At 40.3% G+C, this 24572-nt stretch overlaps 1 protein-coding gene across 3 annotated transcripts in view; it reads left to right on the top strand.

Annotated features, from left to right (window-relative positions):
* CCDC88C (coiled-coil domain containing 88C) overlaps positions 1–24572 on the top strand; it is a 96083-nt gene that overhangs the window by 28388 nt on the left and 43123 nt on the right. For all 3 annotated transcript variants that reach the window (XM_009101810.4, XM_018907305.3, XM_030239985.2), the window contains exons 4-10: positions 10146–10215; positions 19315–19373; positions 20966–21049; positions 22332–22472; positions 23173–23357; positions 23875–23956; positions 24408–24566. In XM_009101810.4, the coding sequence (XP_009100058.3) occupies positions 10146–10215; positions 19315–19373; positions 20966–21049; positions 22332–22472; positions 23173–23357; positions 23875–23956; positions 24408–24566 (780 nt within the window). The remainder of the gene's footprint in view (positions 1–10145; positions 10216–19314; positions 19374–20965; positions 21050–22331; positions 22473–23172; positions 23358–23874; positions 23957–24407; positions 24567–24572) is intronic.

The following is a 24572-nucleotide window of genomic DNA, read 5'->3' as shown; positions in this document are numbered from 1 at the left end:
AAAGCATCTGGCGAGGGATGTGTGGGTATTTGTTGAAGTTGTTAATATTGGGTAAATTAGATGATAGTGATAATGCAGTGATACATTGAAGTAATAATGTGTTGTATATAAACTCTGCTTCAGAGTAGTTGGAAGCTTATAACATTAACCTGCAATAAATACTCCTAAAAAACCTCTAACAGGTATTGAGAAGGGCATGTCTGAACTGCAAGGACTCTCTCTCTGCATTAATGGTACTTAAATTTTTAGTGCCCTTGGTAACTGGTTGGTAAAGGGAGTTTGCCTACCAGAGACCATCAGGTGGCTGTTGCAGAAAGCACCTGACATAATCAAATGTTTAGCAAGTATGGACTCTTTTGTTTCAACTTACAGACCTTCCCAAAAAAACTTCCCCAATCACCTCATTTGTCCCATAGCGCCATACTGTTGGATCAGGCATCCTTGTAGGGTAGAACAGCTTGTTCCTTATCAGACCAGCTGGAAACTTCCCTCTTCTGTAAATCCAACATGGGTTTTTGCATGGTCATCTGCAAATACCTCAAGAACCTCTCTTGCCCAGGCTGCATTCGTTGTTGCAGTTAGATAATAAGTGATGGCATAGTGACTGTGTGCATGCTTCCTGAAACATTAATTTGTTGTCCAATACTAGGTTGCATGTAAGCTGCCCAAACACAAGTTTCAAGCTTGTGTGGAAACTCATGGTTAAAAATCTTTAAATTAGCTTCTGAAAATTAGTCAGTTTAATTCGAACTTAATTGATTTTTTTCCCCTTCATATTTATAAAAAAAGAAAAAGTAGGACAAGTGCTGATGCACCAGTTGCTCAGTTCTCTAACAGGTCTTCTTCAAGCACTGTCACAACCGTTCTCTTCACTGGAAGAAAAAAAAAGTTCTGAAAACACTGTTTTTCCTGAGTTAGAGACAAAGATTTTCATGCATTTCAAAATCATCTTAACAATAACCTAAATATTTATCCCATAAAATTCCTGTTGGTCATCACTTCTTGAATACTATCAATGTATTTACAGTTTCTTAGTTTCTAGGTGTCATTTTCTGTGTTTCTCCAGTGCTACCCATTCAGATCTCTGAAAATGGTTTACCAGTGTAACGTTAATTAAATCTTGTTTGTTCAGGGAGTATTATCCTGGAAAGACCAAGCATGTTTGTGCTTGTTTCTGAGCTTTTAACTGCCTTATATTTGAGCAGCTCTGAGGATGTTTGGATGCAGCGAAGGCAAAGCATGGAGCCTTTTTCTAACAAGAAATATTTTTCTCTGTGAGGTCTGACCCCATGGCAGTCAAGATGGCTGAGACAGTGGGATGTTACTCAGCATTAGTAAGAGTGGCAGGGTAAAGCAGCTTGGTTTGTTTGGTAACTGAGAGGTAGATCAAAGATTTTTCATGTGTTCCTGCTTCAAACAGGACATGAGAGTATCAGATTGGTAACAGTCAACTTTGATGTTTGTTTTACTTCTATTACCCTTAGTCACTGATGAAATTTGATTCATACATTCACATTAAAATTGTTTGCATCTGTTAGGCCTTTTGTTTGCAACTAAAATATTTTTCATAATACTAGAAATAATGAAATTATCCTATTTTTTGTCATCTCTCTGCTTTATTAATTTTTTCTAGCTTGACAGATATGTTTTCATATTTAAACTTCAGCTTTGATTTGGCTTTTCAATATTTGTATTGAAGAAACCTCAAAATTATTCCTGTTACACATGCCCCTGTGCCCTCACAGGGGTAACTGTTTTAGCATTTTCCCCAGGAAAACACATTCTTTTTCAAGCAATATTTGTACTAATAAATTACAAAAGTATACGTTTGTGCCACTTAGCTCCTGCTCATTATTCAGCTTTGGGAAAGTAGTATTGCTATAATGTGTAGATGGCATTCTATCTTTGACCCCTTTCTCCTCTACTTTTGGCTGCTGCTTTTTCAGAAATTGTGTCTTAATTGTCAGTCTGGTGGTTGCCGCTTTTTTAGAGTCTTGGCACATTTTCAGAGCCTAGATCCCCATTGCAATGTTGAAGTTGCAATACAGATCTTTAGTTCTGAACCTCACAACTTGCCATATACTTGCCTTGGGTTAATTAAGCTTGATCTTCTTCATGGCAGTATAGCAACTGTGTTAAGAAATGCAGTGTATTTTGTGAACTGGTATCATGTGCCCAGTTAGGTGTTTGCTGTGTATGTTTCATATAAACACATAGGCCCCCCAAGTTTTAGAAATGCTTGTATAGGAGAAATGGCAAAAAACAGATCTTACATATAAGTCTTCCTTAGAGAAGCTTTTATTGTGTTGGTGTTTGTTGCTTGATAACAAGCTGTATTTTAATATAATTCACAGAATCACAGAATTTCTAGGTTGGAAGGGACCTTTAAGATCATCGAGTCCAACCCATGTTCTAACAGCTCAACTAGGTAATGGCACTAAGTGCCACATCCAGTCTTTTTTTGAGCACATCCAGGGATGGTGACTCCACCACCTCCCTGGGCAGATGATTCCAGTATTTGATCATTCTTTCTGTGAAAAGCTTCCTCCTTAATTCTAGCCGGTATCTCCCTTGGCACAGCTTGAGACTGTGTCCTCTTGTTCTCTCTGTTGTTTTCACTCCAGTGATCAAGGGCAGTGGAGCAGAGTTTGTAACTCGGAGCACTGCATGGCTAATGTGTTTTGGTAACAGACTTCAGTGTTAAGCTTAATATAGTTGCTCAGTTTTAGAGTTTGATGTGAAATGTTTTGATTATCCCAATAAAATATGCCCAGTGTATAGGAAAAACTGACTTTCTTGTGAAACAAGCAAGTGTGCTTGATGCTGAGTTTCAGGGAATTCAATAGTGCTTTAAGTCTATTCTGATGCCCTGTGGTGTTTTTTTTACGGTGTTAAGGTGAATTCGGTCCTTAGAGACCACTTTTGATTAGCTGGAAGTGTGTTCAACAGATGGGTTGCATTTTAGCTGGTTAGATTTGTAATGTCAAGTGACAAGCCTTTAACACAGAACACTGCATACTCCCTGTTACTGCATAAACCACCGCAGGACAAATCTAAGATGAAATAAAATACAAGTCAAGAGTAATTTGTCAGGACACTGTTACAAACATGCCTATTCACTTGCACATGATTTGAAAAGAGAAGTTGAGGATAAATCAAATAGGCTGTTTATTTGCAGCAAAAGTAGATAAATTAGTCAAAGGTGCTGCTGGCAATAAAAGCAGCAGGAAAACACAGCGCTCCACAATTGGATTTTCTCTTCTCTGGGTCAAATCAATATTGCCACTAGCCACAACCATAGAGCTGTATGTTTTATTAACACAGATGATTCAGCCTGGAGTTAGTGAAACTAGGATTAAAAAATCCGCTGCTATACATTTCATTGGTCAGAAGTAAATGTACACTTTTGTATTTAGATTGATTAAAAAATAAAATTTGTGTGACTGTGTCAGCTTCTCCATTATTTATTCCACTAAACTAGAAGTAAAACTAATTGTGTCCTAAAATGCTTTCTGCATATATGAAAATACCTTTATTTAAATACACATAGTTTTTTGGGGGTTTTTTTTGGGTGATGTGAACAAAGTGCATTGTCAACAATTTCATCTTAAAGCAAAATGTATTTATCAGGGCTTGTTTTGCTTTCCATGCCCTCTGATATTTGGAGAGATGTAGTTCTCTCCAGCCTGGATGAGTTGATTTAACCAGTTCATGAAGCAGTGAGAAAATACACGATGGATCATATTATAGCCACAGAATCTTATTTTCATTTCCTTCCTCCATTGCTTGTTACTTCCCCCTCTCCCCTTTGTTACTAGTTTACTGATACTTGGGTATATATAACAAGTCCTTGTTCCCAAACAGGGATGTCTCACTGTTTGTACAGCTCCAGTGGATGAGATTTTGCTCCTGGATGGGACCTCTGCACTACTTGAATACAAATAACAACCTGAGCAATAGCAATGAATTGGGTGGATGGTTATGCCTGGGTCCTTCTAGTTATTTTGAGAGGTTTTATATGATAGTCTATTATATACCATCCAAATCTCCTATGTGAAATTTTTTAAAATAAAATCTGTTTTACATGGTGTACTTACACACTGATTACAGTTTTGTCATTTATTTGGCTGTCTGCACCCTGCACAGACTGAGCACAATTAAGACTAGGTATGATTCCTTCACGTCCCCTCCTACTGAGATTCCAGTCTACAATTGTCAGAACTGATTATTTTCAGCAGATGAGGCCACAGTTATTTTAGTGGCTTTTGGGTTTCCACTTGAAGGGTCTTTGGAAATGTGCTTTGTAATTTGCTGGTTTTCAGAAGAAAAAAAAATCCATTTAAAGCCAGCTAATCCTCTAGTCCATCACATAACGAGTACAATTGTTGCAGAGATGAGCAAAGTTCTTAATCAAATTTTGTCATGTATATAATGTGTTGGCAGGGAAATAGTACTGACTCACATACATGGTGTCATCAGGCGTGCTTGCATGGTAAGATGTACATGAAAAACATGTCAATAAACCATTTGTGTTTCACTTCCTTGTAATTTCTGGTAACAACTTGTTTCATCTTGTCTAATCTTCTGTAAGACCCTGCCATACAGCTCACAGAATCTTGCTATGATTTCTCTGACACCATTAATAACTCCTCAGATAATTACAGCAGCCCCCCTCAACCTTTATGAAGTTTATATCTATTGGAAGACTAATATATTTTTTGTCTAAAATATAACCTCTTTGTCGGCTGAAAAATAGCTTTTCATTATTATTTTGATACAAAACTGGGAACTTTGAAAAAAAAAAAAAACAACTTTAAAAAACAACCCTTGTGTCAGAAATTGCTTTTTAAAATGTGTTTTATTTTAAAGCTTGTTCATTAGCATGTTTGTTCTTCCTTAGAATTCTGATTCCAGAAAAATTTGGGTTTGATTGTCCCTTGGAGTGCACTTTGCCTGGGAAATCAGCTCCCAGCCTGTCTTTGTGGCAGCATCCAAAGGACCCCTAAAATGTCTAGGGGCAAAGCTGCTGCCCCATCTTGCTGCTAGGAGGCATTGGGCTGGTGCAGATGGCCACTGACTCCTGCTGAGACCTTCTCTTAGGATTCAGTGTTACACCAAATGTTTCCCACTCCAAGGATGTTTGTGAGATCAGATCCATACCGAGGTTATCAGAGTAAGGTGTTGCCTGTGCTGCACAGATAGGACTCTTCTTTCCTCCTCTGTTGCCTGAGTTGCAGATAAAATGTAAGCCAAATTCCCTGGCTAGGTACTGTTTGCTTTTGCTGGTATAAATAAAGCTGATGATGGTTTTTCCTCATGGGCATTTTAAGTAGGAAAGCACCATTTGGCTTCCAGTCAGCTGGGCAATTAGCATTTTATAGCTAAGCAATATACTTAAATGGAATTGCTTGGCTTGAGCATTGAATTACAATGACTGTTAGACTGCCTCTCTCCTTACATAATTTATTTAGTACTGCTTCTTGTTTGGGATTCAGGCAGAGGTTAATTTAATTCTGCATGAGAAACTAGTAGTTACTATATATTAACGCTGTGCTGTATGGTGATTCAGGGGAAGGTTTTTGTGTAAAGTTTGTGTTTGCTGGGTCTCTCAGCCGTGGAAAGAACAATTTTACCTATTCCTTTCCTAGCAATCTATTCATTGCAAGAGCTGTTGGCACACTTATATGGGAACTAAAATAGTGCATCCAAGAATAATACCATAAGACCATTTTATTCCATGCTGTTGTTGCAGGTGTATTTTTAAGAAGCAAATATGTATTGTGGTATAGACCAAGGAGACTTTGTTCATACAAAATTACAAGAGGCCCACTTACCCTGTTACAGGTAAACAGAATGTTAATATGTGACCATGGAGACTTGAGAGGGAGAGCTTCCGCTGCATCTCTGATGAGGATCTAAGGCAAAGAGCAAACATCCGGTGTGTGTGATCTTGGAGGGATAAAAAGAGGATGTAGAATATGCCTCAGCACTCCAGGAATGATTAGAAACTTTCAGATGGAGGGAATGAATGTGTTTATTCATGCATTTAGTAAGCCTAAATGCTTTATTTGGTGCTTAGAATTTTATCCTTAATCTTGTATGTGTCTTGATTTTTCCTAAGGCTCTTGACTGTTAAAATCAATGTGGAGGAATTTTGGCTTTATTTTGTCTTAAGCTTCTTTTTTAAAAAGTGATTGCAAAGAGCTTGCAAATGTCAAGCAAGTTCATAGCAGGGGCTTAGATACCAGAAGGCTGCTGAGAGAAACAGCATTTATGTTTACCTTAGGATTTCTAGGTAACTCACTGATGTTTCTTGGTGTACTAGTCCTAGGTACTTTCAGCAAAGCTTGCCTCTGGCTTAGGCAGTATCCTTCTTGTTGCTGGGGCACCACAGTTGTCCCAGCCAGATTCAGGCTCCATGTCTGTGTGAGCAAGCACTGCAGTCAAGGTCTGAACACCCAGTGTGACGTTCACTTGAAAAGCCCTCCCTGTCAATACAGGGTCATGTAACTGCTTGCTCAAACCTTTGTGGGCTTTATGTACTGGGTTTGGGTGCCTGGCTCAAGGAGTGTAAGACTTGGCTGCTGATCCTTTTATTTTGTGATCATGGTGTTGGATGTACTACCCAGGAGTATCTGTTCTTGCAGCCATTGCTGCTGTCAAAAGACATTGGACAAATCTCCTCAAGCTTAAAGTATCCTGATCTTTGGGTGAGGAGCATTTCAGAAACCTACAGGCACTGCACTGAGCACTGACAGGGCTTTGTTTTGATTCCTTAAATAACACTTCTGATACCAACATTATTTTTTCACAAACTGTAGTCTGAGGGAGGTGATTGCTGACTTGCAGTAGCTGGCTTCTGAGTTGGTTAAGCTGTAAATCTGGCAACTCAGTTTCTAATGGTTTTAATAGTCTGGGGAATTTTTACCATGTGTTGTTGTTGTAACCTTTACTGTTTTAACCAAGCTTTAGTTGTCCTGTAAAAATGATTAAAAGGCTTCTCACTGGAGGAATTAGACTTTTTGCTTGTACAGTTGCTCTCCAGGGTACTCTGAGTTGCTCTGGGCTATTTAAAATGTTTGAAAACCCTGCTTTCTCTCTCCAGCAGCTCCTGCCTGGATGTGTTGCCCCTAGCTGGCTGCCTGAGGCAGAAGGACATGCACACACCATCTCTGCCTCTGCTGCCGAGTCTTACAGCTGTGTTGATTTCAAGCATAACATTTATATGTAATACAATAATATAGCTTTCTGCCCCTGTGGGGAAATGGGTCATTTTATCTACTATTTCTTTTTTTTGTCCAGGTTAACCCAATGCCCAGAGTAGCTGTACTGGGGAGATGGTTGGGTCCATGGGGCCCTTTGATTCTCAGTGCCAGTTCACAGGCTGGAAACAGCCCAGCTCCCTTCCTGAAGCCAAAATTTGGCTTCAAGGGGGATTTATAAGATCTGAGGGGAGCTGAGAGGCCAGGCTGAGGCACAGCATTTTACTGGTGTAAAATGTTTTTATCATGTAATAATCTGTGTTATTGCTGCTTCAGAGAAGGAAAACAAGAAAAATGATAAATTATAGAAGTTGAAGAATTCCTGATTTGCCCTTAGGTGAGGGGGATGTTAGTTCTACTTCCAGATGTGGGATTTTGGGCAATCCGTCTGACACATGGTCACATTATCCCTGTCAGTCCCTGAGTGTCAGCTGAGCTTCACTAACTTTCTGGAGTTTCAGTCTGGACAAAATCTGAGCTAAATTCATCAGTGTAGGGGCTTTCCTTTGACACCTTTTATCTTGTGCTTGTGGTTGTGTGAGTGGATGGTTCACAGATGATAGTTTATTAAACTAAAGTAACTCTGTTTCTCTGACTTGCTTGCCTTGTCTTGAAAATGGAGAGCAGTGGCATTGACCTTCCTTTATAAAGTGTTGAGCTCTGCTGGTGAGCTGTACTGTAAGTCAGGTGTTATCATCACAAGCACTAATCTGAAGGCAAAAGCTTTTAGAATAATACAGATAATTATCTGTTTAAATATTTTACTTTAAAAATAAACGGGTCAGAGTATCACCTCTTGGAACAATTGGAATCTTTCAATCTGAATTAACAAATCACTCTTCCAGGCTTGGGGCCATTTCAGCTTGGGGCCATTTCAGCTATTCAGTGACTGTCAGATTCTTGCCAGAAGATACTGAGCTCAAACAATTATGAGGGAGTTCAGTCATGGTTGTGTTGGGTGGTATACTCAAATAATTTTGCAGGAGGAGCTCATGGGAATGTTAACAGCATAAAGGTTAGCAGTAATGTCTTTTGTGCCTGCCAGTTAAAAAGCTAGGGATGGATCTGATGGTTACACAAAGACAACACAAATTCCTTATGCATTCCTGTCTCAGTGCTGCTCCACGTGCTGGGTGACTGGAAGGAGAATTCTTTCTCCTCTTTTTTGCCATGGAAATTGCTGGTTAAAGCTCAATACTTCAGTATATGCAAAGTCTGATTATTTTGTTTGAAGCCTCAGTGCCATGCTGTGTTGTCATAGCTCATGTTGCAGTCCAGCCATGTGCTCTTACATCCAATAGTTTTTGCACCTGTTACAGTAAACAAACTTTGTTTAATGTGTCTCAAATGCCCAAAATAGAAAATGCATTTGGCTAATGAGTCAGTGAATGTTTGATCTGCGTTAGCCAAGCTTCACATTTCATAAAGGACTATAGAATCTTTTTCTTGAACAGCTCCAGAAATCCTATTAGCTGTGACACAGATATTTCTGCTTTATCCAACAAGGAGCGTGTTTTGGTATGGATCAGAAAAAAAAAAAAATGAAATGTGTTCTGTCCAAACCAATATTTTAAAATATGCACTCTGATTGCTTATCAAAGGCTGCAGGCTCTGTGAATTATTTCCTCCTTTAATCAGGCTTAATTTTCCTCCTGTGCTATGAGTTTAAAAGCAGAGAAATAACAATGGGTAGCTGGGAGGGGAAGTGTCTGAGTGAATGGGTGATTGTTTCAGGAAGTGTGTTACTTTGCTGCTCTGTGGTGCTTTTTCCCCTGGTCTGAATGCTTTGCGAGTATCAATGCATGTGCCCTTCCAGTGGCCTGGGGGTAGTCTGGGAAGTGGAGACAAGCCGGAAAAAGACACCTGCCAAACATTTGGTTGAGTTGAATCTCTGAACTTTTGTTTCCTGAATCTCAGCACAGCATTTCAGTCATACAGCCATTTTCCTCCCTGGCTTTCTATGTGAAATAAAAACCTGTCTGCAAAATGTTTTATCCAGATCATCGCAAGTGGGGGTGCTGGTAACTGCAAGTCAAAGCTAACAACTGTACTGCTCTGCTCTTTGTTTCTGGGGTGCATGGCTGATTGTATTACTGTACAGAATCTCCTTTGCAATGTATTTATTTGAACAACTTCAGACATTTTGCCTGCCCTGGAGCTTCTAGTCTTTCTTCCCCCCTAAACCATTCTGTGATTTCAGAGCAGCTTCAAACAGATGGTCATTCAGATGTGGACCCTGATGTACATCTCCCTTCTGTCATCTCCACCAAAATAAAATGACCCTTAAGTATGTAGTGAACATCATTTAATTGTTTTACTCCTGATTAAAAACATGCAAATAAATCTAGAATGTTATATCCAGCTTCTCTGGGCAGTGCCAGATGCCTGGTCAAGTGCTTTTCCCCACACCCACTTCCCCAGCCCATCCTTAAATTTTCAGACCCATGAAATAATTTGGCCAATTATTTGAGTTACTCAGACTTCACAGAGTGGCTTAGGTGTGTTTGAACCAGCTGCATTTATATGCCCTGAACCATGACAGCAGCTGTATGTTGCACATCAGATGAATACAGGTCATGCCTGGGGTAAAGGCATGAATGATTGGTGTGCCTGGCATGGTCATGCATTTATCCTGATTAGTGCCATGGGACCCTTTAAGTTCCATATTAGCCATTGCTAAAAGAGGTGATTAGTGTATATTAGCTGTGTAACCTGATGCTATCTTCAAATAGTGATTTCTCTCTCAAGAGGGGCTTCCTTTTGCGACCTCTGACCTACCAGTATGTTAAAAGCTTTGTAACTGATGGAGCTTTGTATTCTTTGTGGTGGGATTGATTTGGATTCCTTCACACTGAAGTTTGTCTCTTGTTCTCTCTTGTTTAGGAGGTCCTTCAGCAGCTGATTGTAATGAATTTACCAAATGTTTTAATGATTGGAAAAGATCCTCTTTCTGGTGAGTAGTTCATTGGGTTCTTCATCTTCATTCTACATCTTCTCTGTAATACCAAATAAAGTCTGTATTTTTCTTAATCATTTTCTTAATCGTTTTCTTAAACGATTTTGTAATTCCATTCTAATTTAGGTTGGAAAACGCTTTAAAGAGTCCAGCCCTTTAGACTAAACTGTGTCCCTAAGCACCACATCTGTGTCTTTCAAATACTTCCAGCGATGGTGACTCAACCACTTCCCCAGGCGTCCTGTTCCAATCCTTGCCCACTGTTTCAGCTAGGAATTTTTCCTAGTATCCATGAGTATTCTTAAACCTCCCCTGTTGCAACTTGAGGCCATTTCCTCTTGACCTATTGCTTGTTATTTGGGAGAAGAAACCAACGCCCACCTTGCTACAACATCCTTTCAGGTAGTTGTAGAGAGCAATAAAGTCCCCCAGAGCTTCCTTTTCTCCAGGCTAAATACATCCAGCTCCCTCAGCAGCTCCTTGTCAGACTTATGCTCCAGACCCTTCCCCAGCTCCATTGCCCTTCTCTGGACATGCTTCAGCACCTCAGTGTCTTTCTTGTGTGAGTGGCCCAGAACTGAACACAGGATTTGAGGTGTGACCTAAACAGGGCCAAGGAGATGTATAAGTACAGGGGGACAATCCCTGCCCTGGTCTTGCTGGCCACACTATTGCTGACACAGGCCAGGTGCCATTGGCCTTCTTGACCACCTGGGCACTGCTGGCTCATGTTCAGCTGCTGTCAGATGGCACCCCCAGGTCCTTTTGCACTTTGTAACCACTCTGTCCCCAACCTATAGTGATGCCTAGGATTTTTGTTAGTCCAAGGGCAGGACCTTCATTGCTTGGAACCTCGTACCACTGCCCTCAGCCCATCTATCCAGCCTGTCCAGATCCCTCTGTATAGTCTTCCTGCCCTCCAGCAGATCAACACTTGTGTCATCTGCAAACTGACTGATGGTGCCCTTGATCCCCTTGTCCAGATCATGGATAAAGACATCAGTCAGGGATGATGATTTATCTGATGTCTTTATCTCAATACTGGGCACTGGGAAACCCCTCTTGTGACTGGCCACCAGCTGAATTTAAGTCTGGCAACCAGTCTCCTGAACAGGCCATAACACAAACATGATTTTTAGTAAACTGTATGTATTAGTAGGCAAACTACAAGTATTTGAGCATCTCTGAATCTCACAGCTTTATGTATCTAGAATGTAACACTGAGGTATTTATAGATCTGTACATATAAATATACATGTGTATTTGCATGTGATGCATATGTACATATGATGAGTGAGTTCTTGCTGAAGCCAGAAGAGCAACTGTTTGTTTGTTTGAAAGTTGTCTCTTCACCCCTTACTGCAAGTGACCCAGGATGTAGTCTGCCATAGGACAAAGATGTGCTGTCCTCCAGGTGTTCTGTGTGTCTGTATAATAAGTTTAGTTCTTGCTGTATGTACACAGCAGAGTCTTGCAGAATTGCCATAAGGTGTGAAGGAACTGTTGCAAATGAAATGTGAGAAGAAATATAAATGAGAAGGGAGAGGAAAATACATATATGAAAAAAAAAGGAAAAAGTGAGGAAGAGAATGGAAAAAGAAAAACATTTGTCTGACTATGTTGTTTAGACAGGGATATCTGTTGCATGAAGTATCACATCAGAAGTAAGGTCATGTCCAGAGTCCAGTGCTTTTGGTGAGACAAAAGAAAGCAGTTTAACCTGAAAATTGAGTTAACTTCTTTAAAACACATATCTGAAATGAAAAGTTTTGTTGCTGTGTTTCTTACTTTTTTTTTCTTTTTGCATGCCCATTCTGTCTCTCCCTAAGCCCAGTGCTAGTGCCAAGGACATTGTAATTTTTTTTACCAAAGAAGGTAAACTGAATGTACCCTGTCAGCAGTGATGGGCAATGGCATGCTAATCAGCATCTCCAGAATAAACAAATGGCAGAAAGCTTGGCAGAAGATTCTGTTTTGCTGCTCTTAGGATCTGTAGAGTGCATAGGTACAAAAAAACATTTGTAGGAAAAGAATATGATGTTGAATAACTGGATCTCATAGTCTTGGCACTTCTGTGTAAAAATGGAGCTGAGAGTAAGAAATCCACTTCTTCAGCAAGCAGAATAAAGTCTGCAAGTCTTAATTGGGCTGTCCAGGCTACTGTTATGGACAAAGAAGTCAAAAGACAAGAGCTGTTGTTCTTGTTGGTAATACTGGGCTCCTTAGCATCAGGAGTGCTTCTGAATAGAAGTGTCTGGGCCAGCAAAGCAGTATCTCTGCTGGCTAAGCATCAATGGAATAGGCTGGCTGGTTTCTTGTCACATGTCACAGCCATTCCTGAGCGACAGCTGGCAGGAGACTCATAATGTGGTAAATACAGTTTTGGTTCCTGGGAAAATGCACATTTGAAAGCTGTCCTGTATTCAGCTGTAATTTGCTATAGTTGGCCTGCTGGCTTTTGTCAGCACCTCAGATCTCCCTTTGAGGAAAGTACCTGTGTCTCTTGTAGGAAAAACACTTGGTCATACATGTGTTGCTGTCTTCTAGATCCTTTAATTACAACCAAAAAACTTTCTTCTCTTTCTGAGATCTTTTAAAAAAGTGGTGGTTTGGGGCTTTTGGTTTGGTTTTTGAGGGGGATTGTTGTTTGGTTTTTTTAATATGATCTTTTAAAATTTATTTTCCTCATTGCTGAGTTATCACTGGCATTATTTGGACAGAACATGAGAAGAAAGGATAAAAAATACAGAAATGTAATTCTGGATTGTAATGTCTAAAACTGGTGGGATATGTGTACAAAAAACCCCAAATTTCTCATTTAGCCATTTTATATAACGATTGTGGAGAACCAGTCCCAGCTTAGACACAACAGACTAGGTGGTAAGCAAAGGAAGACTCCAGATATATTTCCTTAAATAATGTACTTAATGAGGAGAGTGTCTGAAAAGCTCATCTTAATCTTACTGTTGGGTAGGCATTCACTGGGAAATGGTTAGAGAGGTGGAGAACTGGAACTTCCCTCAGGAAGAAGAACCTGGCTGAGTGCTAATGGGAAGAGGGAACAGGAATGAGATGGCTGAGGCAAAGGTAGTAAAGCCAATGCAAAAAGCTGAATGAAGGAATAGGCCATGATGAGCAGTGTGAGGGATGACCAGGTGATGATGTCTTTGTTACTGTCTGCGCAGAGAGGAGTCAGTGGAAGGCAGGAACACTTGGGAGGGGAAAAACAAGCAAAACTAAGATATTCTCTCTCTCTTAGTGAGGCAGTGATGAAACCCCAGTTTTGTCTTCCCAATCCTGTAGCTAAGTTATCTCACTGAAAGGTCCCTCTTGATCAGAGGAAGAAGATCCCATCCCACGGTCACATTCCTGGAACAAATCCAGGATTGCTTTGTACTGTTTGAGCTGGGAAGGCTCTTAATGACTGTATTGTCTCCACAGGTCCAAGACCAGAGAGCCATTAGATGTGATGCACTGTGTACAATTTCAGTGACTTATTTCTTGTAACAAGCCCATGAGATGTTTTGCTATGCACACTTTTCAGGAATTTTACTTTTGCCTTCTAAAACACAGCCAAAAGGATGTTACAGGCATTAAATGATAATCTGAACAGCGCTGAGGCTGTGAATGCTGTTCTTGCTATTTAGCTTCTGTTTGGCACTCACCAGTTGGGACTGCTGAGTGCTTCTGCTGCTCTGCTTTGAACATGAGATTATTGGAAAAACAGAACTGCCATCACAAAAAATAAAGTAGTACTTGGGCTTTTGCATAGGAAAAGGTACACGTCTGCTGGGTTTATGAGCTTTATTTACTTGCTTTGTAAGTTTGGTTCCAAGTCATGGCAAATTTGCCTACTTTATTTGTCTAAAGGCATAAAAATAGCAGAAATATTTGTTAGAAGATGAAGGCTTGACTCTTTTCTAGAATATAGGGAGCTAAAAATAAACTTGAAAGTTTAATTAAAGGATTAAAAAAAATTTTTCCCAGGAATTTGACTTGCGGAATGGTGCAGCTCATGTCAGAGGATTTATTCTCTTCACTGCACTGTGTGGTAGACAGCTACTACCATTAAATTTCCTCTTAATTTCTGTCTCTTCTCAATTCTTTTTCTTGCTGAACAGCTTTTTCAATTCATTACTGCACCACAAATCCCCCTGTGTTCAATAAGAGAATCATCAGCCTGCTTATCATATATGACATTGCTGTAATCACTTCTTCATATTGTGTCTGGTTTTAGCATGCCTTATAAATGGCCACTCATTCATGTGGCCACATGGGGAATATCAGTAATGGTTGTGAACCTCCATTTAGATTTATTTTAACATTTCTCTATTTCTAGACATGCTTAGTTTTACCCAGCTAATGGGTGTACTTGGAAACGTATGGCAGTTAATCTTCTGGAACAGTCATAATCGTGAGGGGGGAGAGATTTTAGCTTGTTTAGGATCAAGGAAGGAAATGAGGTTTTACTTGCCTAAAATAGGCTCATTTCTTTCCCTTCAAAAAACTTATTTACATATGCTTTTCAAATCACATGTTAAGTTTGGGCATGAGAGGACCCCAAAGTCCCTGCTAACAGGTGCCTATAGGAATCTAGTTTTCATTAGAATTGTAAAAGTCTACTCTCACTTGGGTATGTTTCATGTATGGTTTCCTTCCTCATTTTGTTCCACAGTCCTCCAGAGGCACAATGGTTCATAAAATACCAAGTTTATAGTAAAACACTGCCTCAATAGTGTAAATTTAGAATTCAAACTTTTCTCACTGAGGATCTTGCTGGAGTTGGGAAAAACAGCACTTGCATGTTTCACCCTCCCCACATTCTCTGCACACCCTCCAGCTGCCATGTGTGCCACCCTCAGCGCTCCCTCTCCTGTGCTGGATGGAGTAACACCAGAGTAGAAGTATGGAGAAACAGGTAGGACATGCCCAGAATTGCACTTGCTTGGACCTTCTTGTTCCCATTTCCTCTGATATCTTCCCATCCCCCCTCATTTTTATCATTGTTTGTGTTCTCTCTGTACCTTGATCCTCCTTTTTTTGTTGTTGCATCTCCTAATCCCTGTGCCCGCCTTCTCCCTGAGTCCTGCCATCTGTTTCCCAGCCTCCAGCCCCATGTGAGCAGAGGGATCTTCTGGCTCTGGCACAGGGAGGCTCCCAGGCTGCACAAGTGGTGTCTGGGCTTTCCCTTCCTTTATTTTCCAGGAAACCTGCTGGCTCTCTCTCACGGCTGGGAGCAGATGGGCTTTCTGCAAATGCTCCAGGTGGCTGGCTGGCTCCCTTGCAGCACAAACACGAGGCCTGAGAGTAACTGCCCTGGAATTTTAAGAAAAGGAATAAAAGAAAAGTGTTTATTTCTTAATTAGCATGTTTCTGTTTAAGAGATAGTTTGACTCTTGTCCATTTTTCTTGCGGGTACCTCTCTGCAAGGAGCTACCCTAGACTGAAATCTTTGCGTCCTGGGTCGAAGGAGGACAGTGTCTTGGTAAGATCAGCTGATAAGCATGAGTAGACTCAGCAGACTTTCTTCCCAGCTGTCTGGGAAGGATTTGTGTCATCCCAGCGAGCCAGCATAGGGGAGCCAGGACATTCCTGCTTATGAGGTTGCACAAGGAACTTTACCATGTTATAAATGGACGCAAATCAAGCTTTTTGAAAAACACAGGAGCTGTTTAGAAGGCATGATTGAATCGGGGATGAAGGTCACTTGCTTTTCTTTAGCATTCATTGCAGGACAGAGGCACTGTCTGGAATGTAGAAGTAGTAGAGGCACTCATAGAAGTGCTTCTGACTCACTTTGTCAACCTGGGCATTCCACTGAAGTGTGTGGTAGCTCAGCTCTCCTGTGGGTGAGATGAAAGGGCAGAGGGGTAATTAATCCCTTCCTGGCTTGTTTTGAAGTTTAATTGAAAACTCTCTCCAAAGCACTTTAGGTTGGTAGAGAGGTTTCTCATACTCATACCCTATTTTTGCTAAGAATCTTCTGTAAATAGTGTTATTCTACAAGGCTTTAAAATGTTATTCAAACCTAGCTTGAGAATGACTGATCTGGGAGTGCCTTTATGTCAACAAACTGTCTCCTCCTCATGGGAAATAACTTCTGAATGAAAGCCCAAGGAATGGAACTTTCAATCACATACGATCTTCTGAAACACTTGTGTGGCTGGTATATCTGCTCAGTGGACCTTCAAGCCTTAGAAGTACTTCTAGTGGGTAGTACAGGCTCATTTTTATTATGTGATGTAGCTTGTCTGCAAGCATAGAAAAAATCATTGAAAAGGAAACCTAGGAAAATAATCCTGACCGCTAAATTTTCACTGCAAGCTGCTAGGGGAGAGAACAGACTGCCAAATGCTGTGTTTAAAGCATTAAGAAACTAATAATTCATGATTATCTCAAGTCTTAATTTCTCAGTCTTTTCTATAAAAGAGCTTGTCCAAGCTGTCCAGATTGTCCATCCCTGCTGTGGATTGCCATGTCTGCCTCCACTTCACTTCCTCATGGGAGGACAGGAGTGGGGTAAGGTGTCACTCAAAGGGCTATTTCCAGGCAAGGTCAGACCCTGTTGGGAGACCAGGGTTGACCTTAGTAAGTTACTTTGCTGTAATAGCCAAAGGTGTTTCACCTCACAGGGTCATGCAGCAACACCAATAACCATCTGTTATCTCACTGAGAAAATAGCAGAGCCTTGGTGCAGAGAGGTAGGGTGGTTTGAATGGCTTCAAGTAGCTCACATGTCTTTAGGATGGTATAGGTGCTGTCACAGTAGGGAAGTTGCCCTGATGTTTCCTAAAATGAGTGATGTCATGTCACTGTGTTCACCCCAAGGAGAATTGGGATGCTATGGTGCACAGATTGGAATTTATGGTTGACAGATGAAAGTGCCCAGAGCGCACAAGGGTTAGATCTTGTGTCTGGCATGATCCAGAGCAAGCAGTCTGACTCCTTCAATCTCTCCATGGAGATGTTCTGCCTGAGTAAGTTTAGGTCAATGAGAGATGCTCACATCACTTAGTCTCCATAACTTAATGACTTGATTTTTGTGTCCTACAGGCATGTTCTGCATTTAGTACCTGGTCTGCTTTGCTTCAAAGCTGATGTAGAATGTGCTGAAACTACTGAGAACTCAGTTTCTTGAAAAAATACCTTCTGACCAAACTAGTAGTGTCCCAGTAGGGCCCTCAAAGGAACTGCTCATGAAGCAACTGATTTCTTTTTCTTTTTTTTTTTTTTTGCTGTTGGTGAAGGATTCTGTGTCATTGTCTATGCTTAAGATTGTGTTACTGAGGATTCTACAGAGCAATCAGACTTTCACAGACTGAAGTGGAATTAGTATATTAAATTGTAGCTTTCCAGGAAAGAGGAAGCTTCGTGTGCTTCTTCATACAGGGAGAAGAGTAAGAATGATTGTATGTCTTCCAAAACCAGTTTTCAAATATTCTGCAGGGGTATAAGCTTGTATTTACAGGGTGAAGTGTGAGCTAGCCTGTCTTAAAGATGACTGTTTCTGTTGAAGAGAAGAATTTCTGCTTGCAAAATCTTAGTGGTTACTAATGCAAGGCCTGGATATTGAGAATTGTAGTGCTCATTCATACAGTCTACTGATGATTTTTGTAGGGCATTCTTGAGTCATTATAAAGATGAACTTACCTAAAAGTTGTTGAAAATTTTGTAGGTATGTTTAAAGAGTGGTTTAGGACGTTTGTGTGCCTGGAAATAAGGAAACAAGTTACTTCCTAAGCTGCCTGCACTTGGCTGTGCTGGCTTGCAAGGCTGTGGGAATGGCAGGAGCCCCTGTGGTAATTTAGGTCAGTGCCTTTGTGCAGCTGTGGGGCTGTGGCAGTTTAATTGATGAGTCAGATTAACTCCCCTTCCCTGGCCTTGGGTCCTGCACACATACCTCTGACTTTCTGCCAGGGCAGCCTCACAAGGGCATGGTGTTGGTGGAGGAGCACAGTTGCACTCAGAAATTAGTATCTATTTACTGATAGGAGCAATTGAGCAATTAAATCGGGGTATAAAACTACAGCGTTAGTCCCACAATTACACACTCAGGAAGAATGCAAATGTGTAGGGATGACACAAACAAAACAGGCATGTGGCCTGTTTTGTTTCTTTGTTTCTCTTTCTTCATCTTCCCCCAGTATGGATGAGGACAGACTTTTCTTGAACCTGGCTGTGTAAAGATGTTTTATTTTCTCATTGAAACTCCTTGCCTTCCTTTTGCCCTCTTTGTCTTGCCCTTTGTCTAACCTTGACATGCATAATTTCCTTCACCATCCAACAATCCACATAAATTTTGTTGAAACAAGCTGGTTCTAAGCTGCACCAGTTCCCCTTGAGGAACTTGAGGCTTTCCCTCTCCTAACAGTAGGAAATGGCAGGCAGGGCTGCTGGTCACAGCAGGATTCCCTACAGCAGCAGGGCTGTGTCTCCTCTCCCCAGGCCTCCCAGCATATGGTCAGCCATCCCTCATTCTCTGCCCTCTTACCACATGGGGTTTAGCTTCAAAGTGTGAACAGGCTTTGATGCAGAATGGACAGAACTTATTTGCTGCAACATCTATCTCTCAGAGAGAATTTATATGCACAGAATAGTATTCAGCTTTGGGAAGTCTGAGTGGCAACTGTTTTACAGAAGAATTTAGGGCAAGTTCTTTGTGAGTAACCTTCCTTTGCCTCACCCATGGTGTTTTTGTTTTATTTTGATGGGGTTTTTTGGAGGGGGGAGAGCTGTTGGTAGTTTGTTGGGGTTTTTTGCACCCTTGTTAATCACAAACACAAGAGACAAGCACTGGTGTCATATGTGTTGAACTATTTAAAGTATTTTTTTTTGTGTGATATATTGATCGGAAAAGCCTTAGAAAATTATAGGTGAGGGAAGCACATCAAGGGAAAAATGTCTTGCTGGATTTTAAACTAATCCCTAAGAACTGTACTGCTGCATAGAAAATATGGTAACTTCATAACAGGCATATATATATTGTTCAGGCACGTATTTAAAGATCTTTTTGTTTTAGGCACATATTTTGGAGAGGATCACTTGCAAGTAGTTATCTGTTATGTGTATGTACTGATGACTTTTTTTCCTCTCCAGGTAAAAGTATGGATGAAATCAAGAAGCTGTTGTTGTTGGTTCTGGGATGTGCTGTGCAGGTGATAATTCATGGAAATTAAGATTTTTTTAAATCTGTTTTTTTTCCGGGAATGAGAAAATCTTCCCAAAGATCAGTACTGTATGAACAGATTTTGAGCTCAATGGCTAAATTGTGAGAAACACAGTATGTGAAGGAAAGAAATGCAGGGGAGAGGAAGCACATTGTGTGATAACAGCAACCTCAATTTGTTGCCAGTGCTTAATCAGACACAGGATGTGTACTTTTTCACTTCCATAACACAGTGGGACAAGATAAGTTTTGAACAGTGTTCTTGATATCAAGATTGTTGTTTGTTTATTTTCTTACTGTTTTAAAATACAAAGTGGAACAGTACATGTTAATGCCAAACAAATAGTTTAACAAGTCTAAACATTTGTTTAACGAATCATGATTTTATTTGCACAATATTTTGATTTAATATTATGTGTCAAAAATACCAGATTAATAGAGACTTTGTTTATTAGTGTGGGGATCTTGATGTGACATTTGTTTAAATAAATAGAGAGACAATGTATATGGGAAACTCTGGAGAAATGCATAGCAGTTACCAGATAAAGAAATCAGTGTTCTGCCCACCAGACCTCCAAGGCAGTAAACAATGGCTGCGTTGCAGGAAGGTCTTTGCTGATAATTGACCTTGTTTGTAGGTCTGCCTTGTGTTTTTGCCATGCCTTTGGGACACTTACCCTGCTCAGCTATGTCAGCTCAATTATGTCAGGGTAAAGCTGTCTGTGTATTGCTGCTCTGAACTATGTTAGTGTTGCATTGCAACACAAAGGATTGTTTTGGCTGCTGAGCATCCTCAGTCCTCATTTGCTGGTCTGAGGATCTTCCCAAGAGAGTAAATGGTTGAGTCTCAGAACCAGGCCCCAGAAGGGCACTGTAAATGAGTTTAAAAACATCCTTTTAAATACTGCTTAAGTTCTTCACAGTGCAGTGTTGTTACAAGAAGGCAATAACATTCTTAGTGCACTATCACAGATATAGAGATAGCAGATGTCTGCCTCTTCTAAAGCTTTAAGTAAAAGATTTACTAAAATCTGTTTGTCTGAAATGTCACTCATTTTTATCCAGAATGTTTCCTGGTTTTTATCTAAAGCATATGTTGATTTATTTCAACAAACAATATTGGGTGTTGATGTAAATCGTATCTAAAGTGATGCATCTCTTTTCATTGCCAAAACCAAATGCAAACAGCAAGGCAGGCAGGTTAAATGATGCCGTGTAAATGAAGGTTTACATTTGTGCAGCTCCATTAATGAAGCTGTGATGATTTCCTTTGGCTGTTTCCCCACCTCTTGATCACATTGCATGTTGAAACTTGTTTTAAAGAGCAAAATCAGCCATTTAAGTTAGCCTTGATTTTACTGACTAAAAAGTTTAAATAATTTAATGCATAATTTGGTTCATGTTCCATATGGAGCAGTGAAGTGTTATACCTTCTAGTGTGATAAAGTGTAAATCTTGAGCAGTTTTTTATTAGCAGTGTAGGTTGTTTGAGTTTGGTGGTTTTTTTTAATTTAAATGAAAAACGTAGCAGTAAGTTTTAGGGTATGTAGCACTGTTTCAGGGTGTGCTTTCTTTTAACAGTGTGAAAGAAAAGAAGAGTTTATTGACAGAATAAAGCAACTGGATATTGAAACCCAAGCTGCCATTGTGTCACACATTCAAGAGGTAGGATTCTTAGTATTGTCTATTTTGGTGTTCTATCTCTCCCTTCCTTGACTTAACAGGATTTTTTTTGGCTATAAAATGCTAATGCTTGGAGTTTCATAATGGATATATAAACTTCACAAAAAAGAAAATGAAATATGCTGCTGCACTCAAACTGTAAGATGAACATTATTAGTGTTGGGATCATTACTTGGGTCAGTGGTCTTTTAAAGAGATGGCGTGGTAAATGCCTTGCTTGCTACTTAAAGGTATACAGAAGGAGTTGTTGTAAGGATCCATGTGGAATAGTGACAAAACGTATGTGTGTCTTAGAAGCTGCACATTCCCCAAGCCCTGTGGGAGAAGGCACAGTCTGCCCAGTGACTTGCTTCAGACAGTGACCTCCGAGCTAGATGATCTTGAAGAGCTGAAATTGGACATATGATCTGTTTAAAAAGGTGTTTGATCCAATGACAAACATTCTTGGCTTTCTGAGGCTTCAGAAGAAAGAATGACTTACCAAAGAATACAGAAAGTCTCTTACTTTGGTGAGCCAAGTGGAGGTGCCCCTCACTGGGAATGTGTGCTGACTGTGCCCAGGTGTCAGTGCATGCAGGTGTAGAAAGCCTGGTACACTCAAATTTGAGGAACCAATAGGAAAAGTCTTAAGACAGGAACTTTTTTTATTAACATTTAAAAAATAGTTCATTTTTTAGGAAAGAAAAAAAATTGTGATGAGCTAAGCACATGGTTGTAACAAAAGCTGGAACAGTCATTAACTGAGCTTGAGAGACGTGCCTGATGTTTCTGCTAAATGATTCAGAGTAAATCAATTTAGGTAGGGTAACAGTTGAAAGATGCACTGCTGGCAGCAACCAGAGGTATTTCTGCAGCTGATACAACTCCTCCCAGCTGTATCAGCTGCAAACTGCAAATTCATTGACATCAGGGATTCTTCTCAGTAATGTTCAGTGTGGAATAAGTCCCTTCTGTGTGGAAATCACTTCTGGGTCAGTAGGACAGCTGCACACTTCTAATATGTGAGTGCGCATGCTATTGATCTTAATATTTATCTGATCACTTTTTAAAATCAGATGTAATAATTATAAAAAATGCAAATACCAACAATTTCTGGGTAGTGTTACAGTTGAAGTAGTTGCATTTATTATTTCCAGGCTGGATTCGGTAAAATGGATATGTTTTTTAATTTATGGGTAGAAAAAAGGGAGGGATGCTGCATATACAGTGAACAAATTTTCAGCTCAGCCAGTGAAAATACATACTTTTTTGTTCCTATTCCTAGGTGACTCACAATCAGGAGAATGTCTTTGACTTGCAGTGGCTGGAGCTCCCAGATATGGCCCCAGAAGAACTAGAGTCTCTCTCCAGGAATATGGTTTTCCACCTCAGGAGGCTCATTGATGAGAGAGATGAATGCACAGAAGTATGAGGACATATCTCTCCCATATAGAGCTCATGAGAAGCAGCAGATGTAGCCTCCATTCCTTCTCTTGTTGTCTTGTTTGTGCACTAGGTTTCTATTTCTTCTGGACCTTTCTACTACACCTCTGAAAAATTGTAGAAAGATTTTTCAACTTTTCCGTTGATTCTTGCGTAAGCACTAAGATGAGGTGAAATGATTGTAAAGAGCAGTTGAGCAGTGTCTCCATGAAGGGGAGACCAAATGTCTCTCATGTCTGTCCAGTCATTCAGGCAGTGCTTGTTAGTCTCTCTGTTGGTATCTAGCCATTGGGCTCCAATGTCTTCTCTAGTTTTTTCGATTCATCAGTTCCTTTCCCTTCAGATCTCTGGAGAAACCTTCTCCTCTTCTTTTGCCTGTTAATCTTCTGTCATGCTTTTGGCTGCGATTGTGTTAGTTAATTCATAAAAGTTAAGGCTTTTATGAATTCTTCAAGGGAAACAGACTACTTATTTTGAGCTTTGGAAGGGGAATGTTATTGGTTGGAGCATAGTGGAGATTCCTTTCCTTTTCTGTGAAACCTTCGCTCCTGGCTGTCATTTGAATTCTCTGTCATGCCAGATGAGTAATTTCCCAAATCTAAAAATAATTTTTAGGTATTTTTAAAACAATGTATAAATACACTATTTATCTCTTGGAACTACATAGTCTTCTATATTTCCAGGTGATTGTAGATCTCACTCAAGAAAGAGATTATCTGCAGTCTCAGCAACCACCAAGCCCTGTGAAAGTACCAAGTCCAGATTCTTCACCAAACCCTGCAAACCCTCTTTCTAATGAAGAAAAGCAGCACCTTGCAGTTGAGTTGGCAGACACAAAGGCTAAATTGAGAAGAATCCGTCAGGAGCTGTAAGTCACCATTATTTTGTGCTTCTAGAGAGACTTGCATATTAAGTCTTGTACATCCTGAAAGTGCAGGAGCTCCAATACACTGGCTTCCATAGGCACTCTCAGAATCACACCTTTCAAGTCAGAGCAGTAGGAAGCTAGTAGTGTGTATCTTTTCTTTCATAATTGGCCTTTAGCTGTAGAGTGAAGGCTACTTCCATTCTTCTTTTTGTGTCTCATCTCTCTCTTCCCCCATTCAAAATACCAGCTGCTAGCTCTGCTTTTTCACTTAAAGTGGAAGCTATCTATGACAGCCAGTGCACCTATGAGGTTTGAACACAGGAACTTAGTATAAAAACAGGGTTGCAAATTTGGATCCAAGATATGTGTCTAGTACCATGAGAAAATGATGAAGCTGTCATAACAAAGAATATGCTGGGAGATGTTTCTCTTCTTTACAGATTCCTGGCAATGTCCATATAATCAATATTGTTTTAGGAAAGAAAAAAATTACTAAGATTTTTCTAATCCTTTTCAGGGAAGAGAAGTCTGAGCAGCTTGCAGATTCTAAGCATGAAGTTGAGCAGCTCACCCTAGAGCTGCAAAAAATAAAGCAAGAGGTGAGATGGGCTCGTTTTACTGTGACAATTTTCCTTATTTAAAAAAAAAATCCTGTTTCAGTGTGAGGCTAAAATTACTACTATGTCTGTTTTATAATGAGGAAATCAACTTAGTCCAGCAAGCTGTTTAAAGATTATGGTAGTGGCATAGCAGTGCTATGCTTCCCACTTAATTGTTGAGAGCAGTCTCATCTGTTCAGCTTGCCAATAGCCTAGTAGTGCCTGAAGCTTATGCAGCATGAGGCATTAGTAATGTCAGAGGTCCAAGAGGCTGAAGAACCTCTTGGTCTTGTAAAGAATTTACTGGCTACTAGGAGAATTCTTACTCCTTAACCAGAGGAATGCTATTTATTTATGCTTACAATCAGTAAGTAAGTACAAAAAAAATAAAGTTTAGAGCACACACTTTAAAGTGTTAAGTTAGGTTTTTCTCCGTGCTTATCCCTCGCAGAACATGCACCTTGCCTCAGATGCTCGCTCTGCCCGAGCCTACAGAGATGAGCTGGATTCTCTGAGAGAGAGGGCAAACCGCGTGGAGAGGCTCGAGATGGAGCTGGTTCGGTGCAAAGAGAAACTTCACGATGTGGAGTTCTACAAAGCTCGCATGGAGGCAAGT

This window comes from Serinus canaria, chromosome 5 (assembly GCF_022539315.1).
Source record: "Serinus canaria isolate serCan28SL12 chromosome 5, serCan2020, whole genome shotgun sequence".
In the NCBI taxonomy this organism is placed as follows: domain Eukaryota; kingdom Metazoa; phylum Chordata; class Aves; order Passeriformes; family Fringillidae; genus Serinus; species Serinus canaria.
Note: the sequence above shows the minus strand (reverse complement) of the source record. Positions and strands in the feature narration are given on the sequence as shown.